The sequence below is a fragment of the Lepidochelys olivacea genome, assembly GCF_965140295.1.
Source record: "Lepidochelys olivacea isolate rLepOli2 genome assembly, chromosome: 6".
NCBI lineage: Eukaryota > Metazoa > Chordata > Testudines > Cheloniidae > Lepidochelys > Lepidochelys olivacea.
The window spans coordinates 123,386,208-123,405,178 of record NC_140416.1 but is presented as its reverse complement, the minus strand read 5'-3'; the positions used below and the strand labels follow the sequence as shown (position 1 = coordinate 123,405,178).

The 18,971-nt window shown below is 40.5% G+C and overlaps 1 protein-coding gene across 1 annotated transcript in view; it reads right to left on the bottom strand.

The window, feature by feature from the left end:
* Positions 1 to 530: 530 nt before the first annotated feature.
* Positions 531 to 18,971, bottom strand: part of SAV1 (salvador family WW domain containing protein 1) — a 37,224-nt gene continuing 18,783 nt past the window's right edge. Inside the window, exons 4-5 of the mRNA XM_084629969.1 lie at positions 17,358 to 17,501; positions 531 to 1,966 (exon numbers count right to left, since the gene is read on the bottom strand). Coding sequence (XP_084486095.1) covers positions 1,765 to 1,966; positions 17,358 to 17,501 — 346 coding nt within the window. The 3' untranslated portion in view covers positions 531 to 1,764. The remainder of the gene's footprint in view (positions 1,967 to 17,357; positions 17,502 to 18,971) is intronic.

The window sequence follows — 18,971 nt, the reverse complement described above, 5'->3', positions numbered from 1 at the left end:
AAAGCTTTAAACAGCAGATTTTAAAATTCAAGTGTAAATACGCACCGGATGAGCCCAATTACGACACGTGGTTTGCACAAGTTGTGTAGTGCACACTCAAACAGCAGAGAGCATTGCTTCCCACGGACTCATGCTGAATGCAACAACAACTTTATTCTGCCCAGGACCTTTGTACAAGGCTCCTGTTAGCAGTGGGAGATCTGTTATGGATCAAGGATGGCATACTATCAGTTTTTGTAGACCTGCCTCACAGATAATTAAAATGTAAATTGGCCCAATCCACGGACTGAGTTTAATTCCTGAGTTAAAGATAAAATCTTCCCAGAATCCACTTATTTCTGATGTCTTTGTTCTCTGATCGAAGGATTTTCATGGTTAGGAGGAGCTCACTGGAAGCCAGTTTCTCTGATCTTTTAAAAAGGCAAAAAATATTTTTGCTACGTTTTGTTCAAATTTTAATCTCGGTAAATCAATGATATTCACACTTTCCTTATTTAAAACAAAAAATTGAAATTTATTGAATTGATGGGATTTACAGGAAATGTATTTTCTTATTTGCAACAATATTTATTGCACTCAAAAAAGGAGCCATAAACAATTAATGAACCAAAGTATGATACCGGAAGGGGTAGTTGTGCAGGTTAAAAACTTCATGTGTAAAGAAAACTTCATTACAAGACAAAAAATGCATCCCTGATTTTATCATGGAGATTTATGGCTGATAAGTCAGTTAGATAATTCTATTGCTTTCCAGCTGCAGTTAGCTCAACATGCATGTGGAGTAGCTTGCAGGCCTTAGGGTATGTCTACACCGGACATGCTACAGTAACACAGCGGCACGGCTGTCGCACAGACACTTACTATGGCAATGGAGGGAATTCTCCCATTGGTGTAGGTAATCCACCCCCGAGAGGTGCAGCTGCTAGATCGAGGGAGGAATGCTGCTGTTGACCTAGTGCTGTCTACACTGGGGGTTAGGTCAGCTTAACTATATCTCACACCTGAGCAATGCAGCTAGGTCAACCTATATTTGAACTGCAGACCGGCCCTTAGTCTTGAAGATGCTGCAGGTATCTTGCCCCATGACAAAGTTCTGTGCAGATTGCTGGCAAATCTAAAGTGTTACAATGCATATAACATAGGAAAAAATATAAGGCAACCTCATACTTCATCAATGAAGCATTTTGTTCTGATTGGAAAAAAAAATCTATGCTTCTGCACTATTTAGTAATATTACTGAGGCTTACTGTAAAGTAACAGTATCAGTGTACGGTACATTAAAGCAGTAAACATCTTAGCTTAGATGTTGCACAAAGAACAGACTCTTCCCAGAGACACACATGGCATCTGAAGGGAAATAAACTTATTAATTTGGATTTTAACAACATCGTTTTGCATCCATGACATTCCTTATAAATTGCATTTATCACCATGTAAAAATATATATAGACAGCTTCTTAATACAGCTGGCTGCTAAAAGGAGATACCAGAATCAAGGGTTTTTTCCTCCATACTGGTTCTCAGAATAATAAACTAACTCTTTTGTACAGAAAAAGAACAAACATGTTTTTCATTCTATAAACAATACCTTATAGATGTAGAAAAAAATTCAAGAGGATAATTATTGACAAAGGTGCAACATCAACAAAAATAAGCTGCCTTTTAAACCAAAGCACTTGTTCGTGGTTTAAAAAAAAAAAAAAAAAAAAAACTTTTAAAGCTCTTTGCGTCCTCATGAAATTCCATTTAAAAAAAACTGTTAGCTTAAAAATTCTTGCCATGTTGTTGTGCATACCACTGCTGCCTTAGCTTGCGATTCTCCAGCTCTGTGAGAAGGGCTTGCCTGTATGCTTCATACAGTTTAACAATTCGTTCCAGTTCTTTCATGAAGAGCAGCTTCAGCATTCCCTGGTATGTATCTAGATCAGCTAGCTGGAAGAGTTCCCACTTCAGAATGTGATCGTATCTGGTTTGAGATATAAATATATGAGATGCATACTCACAGGTCATTATGAGCACACACATACACAAGGCAGGATGCATACCATTTTGTAACTGTGAAACCACTGACGACATTTTTAGTAGTTGACACTGACAAACCTATTTCTGATAGCCGCAGTCTTCCACAATTTAAAATTAGTCTGGTAAATCTTTACAGTAATTTGTTTCTTAAAGGAAGAGGTAGAAATCCCATAAAGCTACACTGAGGAATCACTCAATCACATTGTCGATTTACATTAATGTAAAAATACCAAATCATTTTATGAAAACAAATATAAAATTATTTAAGACATTAGCAAGCAACTGCTTATTAACCAAATGTAGCGAATACATTCTGGAGGCATTAAAAATTTTTTTTTTTTTAAAAACCCCACAAGAAATCCCCCTAAGTAAGAGTAGTTTGAATTTTGTGTACATACAGGGGGAGGAAGGAGGGAGGGAAACACCCCTCCCCACCACCCCCACTCCACTGTGGACAGCTTCTGAGGTCAACAGAATAACTTGAAAAAATAAAGTCTGTTAGCTGATTGACCCAGTACTCCCAAATGCCTGCCTCCTAGAGAGCAGAATTTCACAGGCTTCGCAAAGCCCCTTCTTCACCCACAGTATCAGTCTGCTCCTGAAGTGCCCCTGCCTTAACAACTACAGCTGGTGAAGGAGGCTACTGCAGGGCCCTTGGTTAATTCATAGCTTTATTCTACCTGCTACACTTACAGTGCAGCCAGCAGAGTTCACAAAGCGAAGCCTTCATTTTGCAATGGAACGGTCATCAGAGCGCTCTCCTGTTGGAACATTTGACCTACACCTCAGTTTCACATTTCCACATAATCAAGCAAATGAAGGGTGCCCAAATTTATCCCTAAAGCAAGTCAGCACTATTGATCGCTGAACTGTTTTACTGTCCTTTTATTAGAATGGTTACAATTGCATAAATGAGCACGGCAAAATATGGCAGTCTGGATCAACTAATAAGACCTTCTGGGTTTTGCGGGACTATACACTACATCACTTCACTGTCTGAGCTAACCTGTATTATATCAACCAGTATAGTCCAAGTCCACTACATAGCTGCAATTATTGTTGAATATTTCCCTGAATATTCAGTTTTCCTTCCTCATGTTACTACTCTTTGTGCTATGACATTCTGAGATGTCAAATCTTCCTCCCTTCATTTATATCCTTATTATAAAAGTACATACAGATGATCGTACAGTGGGGGCTGGGAGATTGCCCAGTGGCAAACAGGTTAGGAATAACTGCTGGGAAAGCTAAACCGTCACCCACACAAAAACGGGGAAGCAAGCAAAACAAAAGAAAGTGAGGAAAAAAAACTAAGGCTGTTGATTAATCACAGTTAACTCACGCGATTTAACTCAAAAAAATTAATCACGATTAATCGCAGTTTTAATTGCATGTTAAACAACAGAATACCAATTGAAATTTATTAAATATTTTGGATGTTTTTCTACATTTTCAACTATATTAACTTAATTAAAATACAGAATACAAAGTATACAGTGCTTACTATATAAAATTTATTACAAATTCTTGCACTGTAAAAATGATAAAAGAAATACTATTTTTCAATTCACCTCATACAGTGCAATCTCTTTATCGTGTTAGTGCAACTTAACAAATGTAGGTATTTGTTACATAACTGCACTCAAAAACAAAATAGTGTAAAACTTAAGAACCTACAAGTCCGCTCAGTCCTACTTTTTGTTCAGCCAATTGCTAAGACAAACAAGTTTGTTTACATTTACGGGCGATAAAGCTGCTCTCTTCTCATTTACAATGTCACCAGAAAGTGAGAACAGGCACTTGCATGGCACTTTTGCAGCCGGCATTGCAAGGTATTTATGTGCCAGATAAGCTAAACATTTGTATGCCCCTTCATGCTTCAGCCACCATTCCAGAGGACATGCTTCCATGCTGATGATGCTCGTTAAAAAAAAAAATACATGAATTAAATTTGTGAATGAACTCCTTGGGGGAGAACTGTAGGTCTCCGGCTCTGTTTTACACACATTCTGCCATATATTTCATTTTATAGGAGTTTTAGATGATGATTGAGCACACGTTCGTTTTAAGAACACTTTCACAGCAGCCTTTTGTTTTGTCAAATCAGGTACCAATGTGAGATTTCTAAAGATAGCTACAGCACTCGACCCAAGGTTTAAGAATCTGAAGTGCCTTCCAAAATCTGAGAGGGACGAGGTGTGGAGCATGGTTTCAGGTCTTAAAAGAGCAACACTCCGATGTGGAAACTACAGCACCCAAACCACCAAAAAAGAAAATCAACCTGCTGATGGCATCTGACTCAGATGATGAAAACGAACATGCATCGGTCTGCCCTGCTTTGGATTGTTATAGAGTAGAACCCATCATCAGCATGGATGCATGTCCTCTGGAATGATGGTTGAAGCATGAAGGGACATATGAATCTTTAACGCATTTGGCATGTAAATATCTTGTGATGCCTGCTATAACAGTGCCATGCGAACGTTTGTTCTCACTTTCAGGTGACGTGAACAAAAAGTGGGCAGCATTATCTCTTGCAAATGTAAACAAACTTGTTTGTCTGAGCGTTTGTCTGAACAAGAAATAGGACTGAGTGGACTTGTAGGGTCTAAAGTTTTACATTGTTTTATTTTTGAATGCAGTTATTCTTTGTACATAATTCTACATTTGTAAGTTCAACTTTCATGATAAAGGGATTTCACTACAGTACTTGTATTAGGTGCAAATATTTGTAATAAAAATAAATATAAAGAGAGCACTGTACACTTTGTATTCTGTGTTGTAATTGAAATCAATATATTTGAAAAGGTAGAAAACAGCGCAAAATAATTAAATAAATGACACTCTTACTGTTTAACAGAACGATTAATCACGACTAATTTTTTTAATCGCTTCACAGCCCTAAAAAAACCCAGCAACTACCATTCATACCGGAGCATCCCTGAGGTAGGGGACTCAAAATGGGGCAGAGCCAAGAAAGGAATCAAAGAAGGGGTTGCTGTATTGGCAATATGTTTTCCTTGATGGGGGAACAAGACAAAGAATAAAAGCAAGATGCACAACACAGAAGTTTGTAAAACTACAGACAGAGGCAATAAAAACTCAAAAGACTAGCGCTCAGCCTTTGTTAGATGTCAGATTTGTCACCCAGCAAGGCTGAGGGTGAGGCATATTAAGATAAAACCCTCAAGCAAGGTGGAGAGGCAACATCCATCAAGAGGCTGGAAGGAGAAGCATGTAGTGGAGTGGTTTTTGAATGTCATTGGCTACTAAGAATGAATACCTGAAGTTCACTATTTGGTAGGTTTTTAGCTGATTACATTAGAAAGCTCATTCTCTATCACTTATGTTTTTATAGGTAGCCACTTCCATTACAAAGCATCATATTGCTAGCTAAAGATGTCAAGGCTCAGTTACAGACAGCGCTCCTAAGTTTATCCTTTGCATGTAGCAATTCTGTTTTACTGTTTAAATGTCATCATTTTCATCACTTTTTGGGAATACATAAACATCTTTCCTGTGATCACCACAGACTCTCTTTGGCTTTTTAGTGTATTCCGAGCCGCCAACATTAGATACATTCAAACCCCCCAATATGATCTAGCATATGTATTCACTCCGCCCACCTTTCACTAACCCAGCTGAATTTAATGAAAGTCTCCTGTATGTTTAATTTCGTGTAAATACTGCCAAACAAGTCTTGTGATGAATCAACACTATGCCAGTTCTCCTGCAAGTAATTTTCCAGGCTCAGAACTAGCACTGTTTAGTCCTGGAAGGGAACTGGATAATGAGTCCAGAGTCCAGTTTTACTTCCTTATTCCATGTGTGGCCCTAGGCTCTATTCACCACACACTAGTCAAACCCTGCTCTCAATACAGAATGACTCATTTCCTCCTCAATGTTGCTTCTATGGCTCATCACTATAGTATGTGAAGGCTTCACAGAAGTGAATTTATTTTCACAAACCCTTGTGCAATGAGGGGTATCCTCATTTTACAGATGGGGAACTGAGGCACAGAGATCAAGGTCAATGTCTACTAATTTTGGGAGTCTGATTTGAAACGGCTAAGAACCCATTTTCCTGAGCACATAGTATTATACATAACTTTGTATGTTCAAAGCACAGCTCTCATTGACTTCTGCTGCTGCTTTGAGAACTTAGCACATCTGCAAATCAAGACCCTGGGTTCTTGAGCTGGGCATCCGGAAAATGAGGAACACGCAATTAGTGACCACCTGTGAAAAGTTTGGTTTAAGTGACTTGACCAACACCATACAGGAATTCTGTAGAAAACGCAGGGGCAGAATTCTTCTCCAGGGCAGTATCCAACTGCCTTAACCACAAGACCATATTTCTCTTCCCGCAACCCTCTACCTTATTCACTCTACACTTTCCAACTTCTGAAACAGATAAGGCTGGGGTCCTACAGACAACCACCTCTTTCCTTACACAACTCTAATTCATCTGCAGTGCTTGGTCCATCCGCTGCACTGAATAAGGCAGGGTCCTGTGGAAAAAAGTATGTGATCACGTAATTAAAGACGACCATTATGCACACACACAACCGGGCTGAATTAGGTTGCACAGGCAACCTTAATCTAACATTTCCTGACTTTACAGTGCTTGAATTGCAATGTTAATGTTTTCAGTGCAGGTTTTTGTACGTAATTTATCGGTTTTAAAAACAAAACAACAACAATTGGCATCATATTGACCCCCACATACCAACTCTGCCAGTGGGGGGGGTCTCAGATATTTGCTGACAGCAGAGAACTGATGAGACTCAGGAATCTCAGGTTTCATTCCAGGCTCTGGAGGGCAGTGCATTCTAGTGGTCACTGATCCTTCTGCCTGTTCCACCCCAAGACCGACCCCCTTCTGCTCTTGTCCTCTCCAACCTATCCCAGTCCTAATCCTTTCTCCCGCCTCCTTAGTCACTCATAGCTTCTTGTCCCACTCTCCATCACCGGACTCCTCATCCAAGTCCCCCCATCAGGGTATGTCCCATTGCAATTAAAAACCAGCGGCTGTCCCATGACAGCTGACTCAGGCTTGCAGCCTTCAGGTTAAGAGACTGTAACTGCAGTGTAGACATCTGGGCTCAGACTGAAGCCCAGGCTCCAGGATCCTGCGAGGGTGCAGCATAATCCTGAATGGCTACACCACAATTAAATAGTCTGTCAACCCAAGCCCACATCAGCCAGCAAGGGCCAGCTGTGGGTGTCTAATCACAGTATAGACATACTCTCAAAGGCCAGTCTCCTCCACCCCCACAACCCTGGCTCCCAGTCTCGGAACCCCTCCAGGGGTTCCTTATCCCAGTCCCCCATCCAGGCCCCACAGGCTCCTGCCCAGCCAGTCCCAGATTCCCCTTAACCACACTCCATCCCAGCACCTCATCTTAGTCTCCTCTCCCTGCCCAGCTTTCAGTCCTAGCCTCCTACCCAGCCAGTCTCTGTTCCCACCCACTTTTGGCCCTAAGGTTCTTTGTCCCAGCCCCCCTTCCATATTCTTTGGTCTAATATAGTCCCTCCACCCCCTACAAAGGTCTTACTCTTGTTCCATTTGCATTTGATTCAGGTAGCTTGCTCCTCCACGCTGTCTGGGTGCTAACAGAGGAAACACTGAGAACTCTGGAGAAAGATTCTACCAAATCTCTGCTTTGGTGTTTGGTGCCACAGGGCACGTCTACACAGCAAAGACAAACCCGAGACAGAGTCTCAGAACCTGAGTCAATTGACTTGGGCTCACAGGACTTGGGCTGTGGGACTAAAAATAGAAGTGTAGATATTCAGGTTTGGGCTGAGACCCGGGAAGGGTCAGAGCCCAAGCTCCAGCTTGAACCCGAACATGTACACTACTATCTGTAGCCCCGCAGCCCGAGCCCCGCAAGTGCAAGTCAATTGACCCAGGCTCTGAGACTTCGCACCTTGAGTCCTTTTTTCTTTGTAGGGTGGTGGCCTGCTGCAGCCTGGAGCAGTAAATGCAGGGAATCCTGCTCAGACCCTGCAGCATCTTCAGTGCAGATAGAATCTATGGAGAATTTTGCTGCAAAATTCTAGGAAGTCTCTATTGAGCATGTGCAAATTTCAATTGTTCAAAGGCTTAGAACGTGGCCAGATTTAGGCATGTTTTCACCCGAACAGGAAAAGCCACATCACTGACAACAAGGCCAACCACCCCCTGGCAAAATTTAAAGTCCCTGCTCCAAAGCATGGAATCAGCAGAACTTCTCAGTGAAATGGTTGTGCAAAGAATGTGGGATATTCTTTTGAAGATTACATGTACTTTTTATGAAGTATTTTTATGAAGATTACATGTACATCTGTTTGATTGTTATGGCATAGTCTGCCATACGGTGACAAGGAGGTTAATTCCTGCAGGAGTTACTCACATGAGCCAACAAAGGAGTACCATGGCTTCAGCCATCTACCAATACTTACAAGACAAAGACCATTGAAAAGAATAGTCCAGTAATGTGCTTATAGGTGTTCTGTTGGTTTAATTCTTTTCTCTCCTATGCTTAAACAAACAATACTTTGTTTTGAAGGAGCTGTTCTGAGGCACTGCATTTACCTAGTGTATTTTATTCCCAAAGGAAGTCTTGCAGGTGCTGAGAAAACAAGGGTGGTAAACATGGGTGTTGTAGCCCAGAGACGAGGTCTGCAAGTGGGATAAGCACAGAAGTCCATCCTGAAAGCCTGTCACTTGAAAGGGAGAACTTGAGAGACTGGAGAGGGGTTAAGGGTTAAGCTAGCCTTGTAACCAGTACAGGCTGCACAACTGTTTTTTAAACAGAGGCAAAACAATGTATTTTTCTGTACTCCCACTCCCAGAAATGAGAGAGATCTGGTTTGAGTCTTGTTTTCTAGTTGCAGTGTAGTACTTTGTATTCTACTGTTTTGTATTTTACACAGCCTATTAGCACAATTACTAGTGATATTAGCATGTCTAATCTTCCTTGTCCAGCAACCACATAAAACTTATTTAATTTTCTATTCTCTCAAGTGTAAATGTGCATCTACTTGCTATAGCTATCGGTAAAACAAGAATGAATAAAATTAGGTAATCATCTAGGTCTGAATAAACTAGATGAGAAAATGGATGCATATATGCAGTAGAAGTAATACAGTGTCTACTTTAAGATGCTGCAAGCCTGGAGAACAGGAAGAAGAAAGGATACCACAGTAATGTGTCTCCTGCAATTATAAATAAATACATTAATATTTTAATAATTATTAAAAACGGGCAGTTGGCCAGAAGGGCTCCATGTGCACTGGAAAGTGGGAGGACTCGGAGGTGCAGCTGGCATCCAAAGAAACCTAGTTTGAAATATAAAGGGTTTAAGCTCAGATCAGAACTTTTCATTACGTTTAATCTTATTCCATGACTTGACATATGTACATTGTCAAACCCATTATTTTCCAAAGCAACGCACTATGAGAAAACCAGCTTTAGTTATTAAGCACTGATTGGGGCATTTTTTTTTTTAAAGCGTTATGGGGTCCCTGGTGTATGATAGGGCTCTTAAGTGCTATGGTAATTAAACAACAACAAGGCAAGTTATCCACTTCCAGAGCTTTACGTGCTGATGCCAAACAAGTCAGCATGACTTTTTTTTTTTTTTTTTTCTCCAAAAAACAGGCACAAGGTTACTCCTGAGTTAATGCTAATTATAGATAAGGCAATGCTCCCCTTTTCTGTGTCTGGTGAACTGTGCAAAGGTAGAGCATGGTCTTTGATTCATGATCCCTTCCCCAGTGTTGTCAGGCACTCATCAATGAACATCATTTAGGATTAGCAGCAGGCTGCTAAATTTGCCTCTCAGTGGGGGACCACAGTTTCTTATTTAATTGGCAACAGTGGGGAACAAAGCTGCATGCAACATACACAGTGAAGCGGTGTCCAGAGGTGTTTTGTGACTTCACAGCTTTTATTTTATTTTTAAAGCAGGATTGCTATAATTGGGCATCTTCTGGCAGCCTGCCAGAAATGAATCAGCAAGTTAGGGCTGCTCATTGTTTTTTGGTGCTGTGGCTTCAAATGTCAGCTCCCAACAGAAGTGCTGAGTAGAAGGTCAGGGGTCTGATCAAAGAGTCATTGAGCCACCAATAAGAATGGGAATGAGAGTTTACTTGTAGTACACTCAGTTTTCCAGATAAGTTGATTACACTGAGAATCCAAACAATGCCTTCTATTTCTGGCTTTTTAAGCAATGGGTAAGAGGCTCTTAGTGCATCTGGCAACACTTCAAACATCTACAGAACCAATCTGAACAACAGTAATTTACCACCACCAGCTCCACTGCACGTAGACTGGCTGATGTAATGTAAGTATGGAACTGTCCTAATAAAAATCAAATGGTTAGCCAGTCCAAAAGGTGACTATATGCAAAGGATATCTTGCTCTGTTCTCTTAACTCTGGCTTTTTGATCCCCATAACCACCTCCATCATTGCGTAATTTGTTTCTCTTGCACATTTTAATAGCCTTTAATAAACTGAAGACAATCATATACGGTAAAAGATTTTTCTCTTTAGGTGGATGAAAAATGTTATTCCAATGTCATTTGGATCAGGTGCTTGGAAGACACTTCCTATCCATTTAGGCTATTCTTTTTCATTTCAAGGATGATCCTTGTGAGATTCCACACACTGAAAAAGATCCCCGAAGTATTACCTAACGCATATAGCAAATACATTGAAACATATATCTAGCCTTTAGTATGTGGCAGGAGATTCTAGTTCAGGAACCTCATGAATTTAGCAAGGCAAACTTCCTACATTTCTTGGAAAAACTTGATTTTAAACAAGGGGAGCTAACTTCCTGCTCAGTGATCCCTCCCCTATATTAATTTGGACAAAATTAAAAAAAATCTGATATCTGCTTTATCAATATTTAATTTGTTACATGATATTGTCACCAGAGACAAATGTTATTATGGGTGGCATATGGAATGAAAGTTTTGACCCCAAGCTCTCATTGTTATTGCATTCACACTGGATTTAACATTCAAGATGATTAAGCTACTGTTAAACTGAGAAAGAGAAAGCAATTGCTCAAGGCAGGGGTGGCCAACCTGTGGCTCCAGAGCCAAACGCAGCTCTTCAGAAGTTACTATGCGGCTCCTTGTATAAAAACCGACTCTGGGGCTGGAGCGACAGGCGCCAACTTTCCAGGGGGGTGTTCACTGCTGAACCCCTGACTCTGCCACAGGCCTTGCCCCCACTCCACCTTTCCCACCCCCCTCCCCTGAGCCTGCTGTGCCCTCACTCCTACCCTTCCCCACAAGCCTCGAAACTGCTGATGGGGAGGGAAGGAGAGGCACTGATTGGCGGGGCTGCTGGTGGGTGGGAAGTGCTGGGAGCGGGGGAGGGAGGGGCTGATCGGGGGCTGCTGACATATTACTGGGGCTCTTTGGCAAATGTACATTGGTAAATTCTGGCTCCTTCTCAGGCTCAGGTTGGCCACCCCGGCTCAAGGTCTCAGGTGGACTGTGCATTGTCTCTAAGGTGCCACAAGTACTCCTTTTCTTTTTTCGAATACAGACTAACACGGCTGTTACTCTGAAACCTGTGCATTGAAGCTGGCATTAAAACTTAAGGTCCTGTTAAAGAAAAATTTCAAGTAGTTAGTCAATTAAAATCTAGTAAAATCACATTCTAGAGATTCTACATAATATTTTTAACACTCTACCCCATTGTTAAAAAATACCTCTCTTGGTTTAGAGCCTGACAGAACAAACATACAATGGGGTCTATGCTTTCTCTCTCCCAGTTTCCCTATCTGTAACCTGGGGGATAATACACAGTTGTCTTCCTCAGAGAGGTATATTATGAGGATTCAATGATTGTGAAGTGCTCTGAACATATAAAGTGCTTATTAATATTACTACCAGATCTACTCTAAGAGGGAAAACCAAAAATTGACAGGATATTGTGTTTATGTATGAATTCATTATTTCTTCTCAACTATGTGAATCACATTTTAATTCTTTGGACTAATTTAACTTGCTCTAATTTTGTCTCTTCATGGAGGATTTACAGATATTTCCAAGAATCTGAGATTGTCTGTTCCCAGGTTTCCACAAGTGCACGGACAAGAACCCACCTAACACTGAAACAGTTTGAAAACAGACATTGACTAGATGGTCTAAAAATCTAATTAACAGAACACAGTTAATGACAGCAACTAGAAGTGCTCATAGGAAACAATCCTTTCCAACAGGTTACTGGAATTGAACACATCCTTGGTGCATAAAAATATTGTTGTAATTTATGCCAATTTAAATCTTTACAGGCTGGCTGGCACACCCAGTAGCCACATGTAGGTATAAAACCCATTAAATTATGTTACCAGAGGCTTCTTTAAAAAGAACCTGCACTTGGAAACCACTGAAGATCATCCAAACCCTATGAATCTGCAACTGCAGTCATTGCTACAATTCTTACTCATTTGTCCAAAAATTGATTTCATATGGGAAAATATTAAAGCCACAATCCCTAGGTTTTCTTGGTGGTGCTATTATTGCTCCTTGGTGCGTTGGGTTTGTACATCTCATGTGTTTCTCTGAACTGAGTAAAAAAATGCATTCTTATGGGGCAGACTCTTTGCTCCTAAAATAGCATAATTTCTTCTAAAAAAATAGTTATACATTTTTTCCATGTTATTTAGTAATGAAGATTTTTGACCAGGGATGTAGTTGTCAACAGTCTAAATGCAAAAAATAGTTTTGTTGTGAAATTTGTGTAGGTTCGTTTCCAAAAAAGCACAAAGTTTACTTTAAGAAATTAAAAAATAGTTAATAGGCTCAAAAAGATTGAATGAGATTACATTTCCTAAAGCCAGCATAAGTGTGACATTGCACCCCATAATGCTTTATAGAAATATGCTTATGAGTGTAAATATGACATAACTAGAATATGTTTTATGCTAGATATGCCTTGTAGCATCTTTGCAAAGGTTATGATCTACTGAATATAGTCATCCTATTTGCATGCATGTATCATTTTTATACCTGAAGTTATGAGTGTTGGCTCTATGCTTGTATTTAAAGTGTTTGCTGTAGGAAGCACATAAGGCAGATTTGGTCAACACAGCATGAAGGGGTTATTCAAGTAATTGGGAGTACTTAACTAACAATGGACTTTGAGAGGCACCAATCCACATCTGAGCTTTCCTGGGAAGGTTCAAACTAACATGTAAACAATGGCAAAAAGAACGAGGATTACTTGTGGCACCTTAGAGATTAACAAATTTATTTGGGCATAAGCTTTCGTGAGCTAAAACCCACTTCATCAGATGGATGCAGTGGAAAATACAGTAGGAAGATATATATAGACACACACACAGAACATGAAAAAATGGGTGTTGCTATACCAACTGTAACAGTATACCCGATAATGTCACGGCAAACCTGGTGGCTGAACTTTGTGACTTTGTCCTCACCCACAACTATTTCACATTTGGGGACAATGTATACCTTCAAGTCAGTGGCACTGCTATGGATACCCGCATGGCCCCACAGTATGCCAATATTTTTATGGCTGACTTAGAACAACGTTTCCTCATCTCTCATCCCCTACGCTACATTGATAACATCTTCATCAACTGGACCCATGGAACAGAAGCCCTTGAGGAATTCCACCATGATTTCAACAATTTCCATCCCACCATCAAACTCAGCCTGGACCAGTCCACACAAGAGATCCACTTCCTGGACACTACAGTGCTAATAAGTGATGGCCACATAAACACCACCCTATATCGGAAACCTACTGACCGCTATGCCTACCTACATGCCTCCAGCTTTCATCCAGATCACATCACATGATCCATTGTCTACAGCCAAGCTCTACGATACAACCGCATTTGCTCCAACCCCTCAGACAGAGACAAACACCTACAAGATCTCTATCAAGCGTTCTTACAACTACAATACCCACCTGCTGAAGTGAAGAAACAGATTGACAGAGCCAGAAGAATACCCAGAAGTTACCTACTACAGGACAGGCCCAACAAAGAAAGTATCAGAAGTATCAGTATCATATCTATTCAGGGGACACCATCATAGGACCTAATCACATCAGCCACACCATAAGAGGCTCGTTCACCTGCACATCTATCAATGTGATATATGCCATCACGTGCCAACAATGCTCCTCTGCCATGTACATTGGCCAAACCAGACAATCTCTATGCAAAAGAATAAATGGACACAAATCAGACATCAAGAATTAGAACATCCAAAAACCAGTCGGAGAACACTTCACCCTCTCTGGTCACTGAATTTCAGACCTAAAAGTCGCAATTCTCCAACAAAAAAACCCTTCAAAAACAGACTCCAACAAGAAACTGTGAATTGGAATTAATTTGCAAACTGGACACCATTAAATTAGGCTTGAATAAAGACGGGAAGTGGATGGGTCATTACACAAAGTAAAAACTATTTCCCCATGCTAATTCTTTCCCCCCTACTGTTACTCACACCTTCTTGTCAACTGTTTGAAATGGGCCATCCTGATCATCACTACAAAAGTGATAATTTTTTTTTCCTCCTGCTGATAATAGCCCACCTTAATTAATTGGTCTCATTACAGTTGGTATGGCAACACCCATTTTTTCATGTTCTCTGTGAATATATATCTTCCTACTGTATTTTCCACTGCATGCATCCGATGAAGTGGGTTTTAGCCCACCAAAGCTTATGCCCAAATAAATTTGTTAGTCTTTAAGGCGCCACAAGTACTCCTTGTTTTTTTTGCTGATACAGACTAACATGGCTACCACTCTGAAACCTGTAAACAATGGCCTTGGCTTGCAAAAAGCTAAATCATTCATAGACATGTGACTTGCCCAGGTGGCTAGAGACCCTATCTTGTGGCTGTGATGTTGCACAAAAGACAGACTATATAAGGCCCTGGAAGCCCATCCATTTTGTCTTCAGCTGGCTCAAAAGATAGCCTTTCCACCCCAAACAGATGCCTGAAAGAAACTGGAACAAAGGACAGTAACTACAGGGGTGTGAGTGATTGCTGGACCTAGACTAGGAAGGAGTCTAGTCTGTCAAAGAAGCTTATTGGAACATCTCTGAGGGTGAGATTTACCTGCATTTAGTTTCCTATTGTATTAGGCTTAGACTTACGTGTTTTATTTTATTTTGCTTGGTAACGTACTTTGTTCTGTCTGTTATTACTTGGAACCACTTAAATCCTACTTTTTATATTTAATAAAATCACTTTTTACTTATTAATTAACCCAGAGCAAGTAATTCATTCCTGGGGGCGCAAACAGCTGTGCATATCTCTCTATAGTGTTATAGAGGGCGAACAATTTATGAGTTTACCCTGTATAAGCTTTATACAGAGCAAAACTGATTTATTTGGGGTTTGGATCCCATTGGGAACTGGGTATCTGGGTGCTAGAGACAGGAGCACTTCTTAAGCTTTTTTCAGTTAAGCCTGGAGCTTTTGAGGGACGTGGTTCAGACCTGGCCCTGTGTTTGTAGCAGGTTAGCGTGTCTGGCACAACAAGGTACGGTACTGAAGTCCCAAGCTGCCAGAGAAAACAGGCTCAGAGGCAGTCCCAGCACATCAGGTGGCAGTCCCAAGGGGGTTTCTGACCCAATCCATCACAATAAGGAACTTCATTGTTCTTGGAATCAAACACATTAAGATGAAGTCACACGCTCTTGGCTCTCTCTCTCTCATGTATTATTCGACATGGTGACGTGAACAGTGAGGAGCACTTTGCAACGTTTTTCTCCAGAGATAGATCTTCCTTTAAAAATCGTGACACTCGTCAGCCCAGTGTTCTTATATGCCATTTCACATACCTTTGTGACTAAACAACTACAGGACTATTGCTTCTTTGCCTTCTGGAGACCATGGAAACTCAGGAGGCAACAGTCATACTCCCATGGAGTGAGTTGCATACGTTGGTTATGAACAAACCTTAGGGAATGTCTACACTACAATTAAACACTCATGGCTGGCCCGTGAGAGCTAACTCACGCTTGCAAGGCTTGAGCTGCAGGGCTGTTTAATTGCAGTGTAAACTTCTTGGAATGGGCTGGAGCCTGGGCTATAAGACCCTCCCCTCTCACAGGGCCCTAGAGTCTACGCTGCAATCAAACAGCCCTGCAACCCGAGCCCTGTGAGCCTGAGTCAGTCAGCACAGGCCAGCCATAGGTGTCTCGACAGATCCTTAGCATTTAATTTCAGGGGTTTAATTCCATTTGACAGCTCCTTATAGGGGAAAGAGAAAAAACAGACTCTTTTCCTAGAGAAAAACTGGAAATTCCTGCTAATTTACAAATAAACAAAAGTTAAAAATCCAAACAGAACAGAGAAAACTGTTCCATTTGGTGGGGAAAGGAATGAACTGGATTCTTCACGCTGCAACTGACCCTCTCACAAAAGGTTTCACAAAAGATAGGCACAATATTTCTTGAATTCCACATCTTGCTCTGCTGGTAGAAGGTCATATTACTATGGGTCCAGACCGACCTAATGGATAAATTTGGTCAGTCAGAGGGTGGAGGAAAGAGAATCCTCCCCTCAAGTCCCTGAGGATCGGCAATCGGAGATTTCTGAGGTTCACAAGAGCTGCATAAACTACACACTCTCAGCACAATGTAGAGCAGCAACCATAACAGTGTAGATTGCATCAGACCTGCAATGTTACTTCAGTGCTGTATGTTTGTATTCAAAATACATTACTTCACAAGATTAAATAGGGCCTGTTGCTTGGACACATGTTTTTATCCACAACCGTAACTCCTTCCTATGTCTATTACGGTCACAGCACTTATCCTCTACCTAAGGCAAAACAAACCTCCCAAGACTGGATTTAATACCACTAGTGGGACACCCAAAGATCAGTAACCGCTTACTGCGAAATAAATCTCCCCACATCCGACCAAATATGTTATCTTGACATCAGTTCTGATTTAGCTGCAGAAAGCCTGATGTTAAACCTCTATCAGACACTGGAGGGTTTGGGGAGAGGAATGAAGGGGACAGACTCTAACCGCATCTTCTTTAATATACTGTTGATGTCCCAAAGATACAGTTACAGATCTCAAGCATCCTTGTACCTGGTTCCCACAACTTTTGCACATGGTTGCACTTGTGTTCTGAATACTTGAAAATATCTGCTATAACTTTCTACATTTAATTCTACTGCCAATAATAGTGCCTGTGCAATGAAAAGTTAATTTACATAATGCAAAAAAGGTGTTCTTTTCTAGTTATTGAAATACAGCTATAGAGAAAAACTTTAAAAAAAAGACAGAAGTAAGTCGTTTTGAGAGGAATGAAAAAGACACTCACTTTACAGGAGCCCTGGCATAAACCTGAAGCCAGTCAGGAATCTCTGCAGTGTGGTATGGATTTGCAGGCACTAAAAGGGGCTGGCTTCTCTCAGCTTGCTGTGGCTGATAAGTCACTGGTGGAGGTTGATCATAACGAGGAACGCTGTACAAAGAACAGAGTTAGAAATCTAAAATGTATCAATTCAATAACCTCCAAAAGCAGCAAGTTAAATATACTAGTATAATTAAAATGTTAATTTTGACCAAAATGTTAAAATCTTAATAAAAACTACTGATCATTCCAGCCACTTACAATAATAGGAGTCATGTATGCAGACTGATGGCATCACAGCATACAGGCAGGTTGCATTTAATTTTAAATACTCTTTACTGGGAGTAAGGAGACCTTTCTGCAGTCGTTTTTAATAATTGTGCCATGGTCTTTATTTTATTCTAAACACAAATATAAACACAGCTGCATTTATCACATTGTAGAAACTTATATCAGACCATTTTACCTGTTACCTACTGCCTTTTACTAACATGGTCTGACCAAAAATTAAAAACTGATTTTAACAGATAAAATAGACAAGTATCATTTAGCTGATCAATCCAAAATTCCATGGATTTAGAACAAATGTGTTCTAGTAACATTTAGTAACCTATTCCACAAGAACTTCAAGTTTCATCTTTAAAATGTTATCTATTGTTCCATATAGAGATTTTTCCTTCTCACATGAAAAAACAATAAGAAAAATAATACAGCAGGGACAAGCGTGTTGGAATATACTAACGAAAAGTTTATATTGTGTGTAGATGAAAACAGGGACTTTCAGTTTAGAGCAGAACTAGCCCATGTTTAAGATGGCAAAGTGCCTCTTCATCAGGAATATTATTAAAGGTTATTTGTGAGGACAGCCTGCTGGAAGGTAAGATTTAACAGCTTCCTTTCAACCTGTAACATTTTTCTCCTCCTGTGACCTTACTGACGTAACCTGTGACCGTAGAGATGATTGTTGCAACCACTGTTATATATTTGTAGCAAATATTGTACAAAGGTTGTTGTGTTTATGGAAAGGTTATGATTTTTTGCTGATTATGATTATGCTATCTGTATGTGTGAATCATTTTTGTAGCTGAAGTTATGAATATTGGCTATGTACTTGTATCTTAATGTGTTTTGATTCTAAGAAGCCTCAGTGAAGCATTTGGTCAACTTCTTAAGAAAGAACTATTCTCAGTAAGTGCCCACTGAAGAAGCACTGGCTGAAAAACTTTGGGAGACGCCAATCCACATGTGAGCTTTCCTGGGAACGTTCAAACTAACATGTAAATAATGGCGTCGGCCTGTAAAGAACTGAATCGTGCATGTCGAGGGATAAGAGGGAAGATCCTTTCACAGATTGAGAACTGGTTAAAAGGACAGGGAACAAAGGGTAGGAATAAATGGTACATTTTCAGAATGGAGAGGGGTAACTAGTGGTGCTCCCCAAGGGTCAGTCCTAGGACCAATCCTATTCAACTTATTCATAAATGATCTGGAGAAAGGGGTAAACAGTGAGGTGGCAAAGTTTGCAGATGATACTGAACTGCTCAAGGTAGTTAAGACCAGAGCAGACTGTGAAGAACTTCA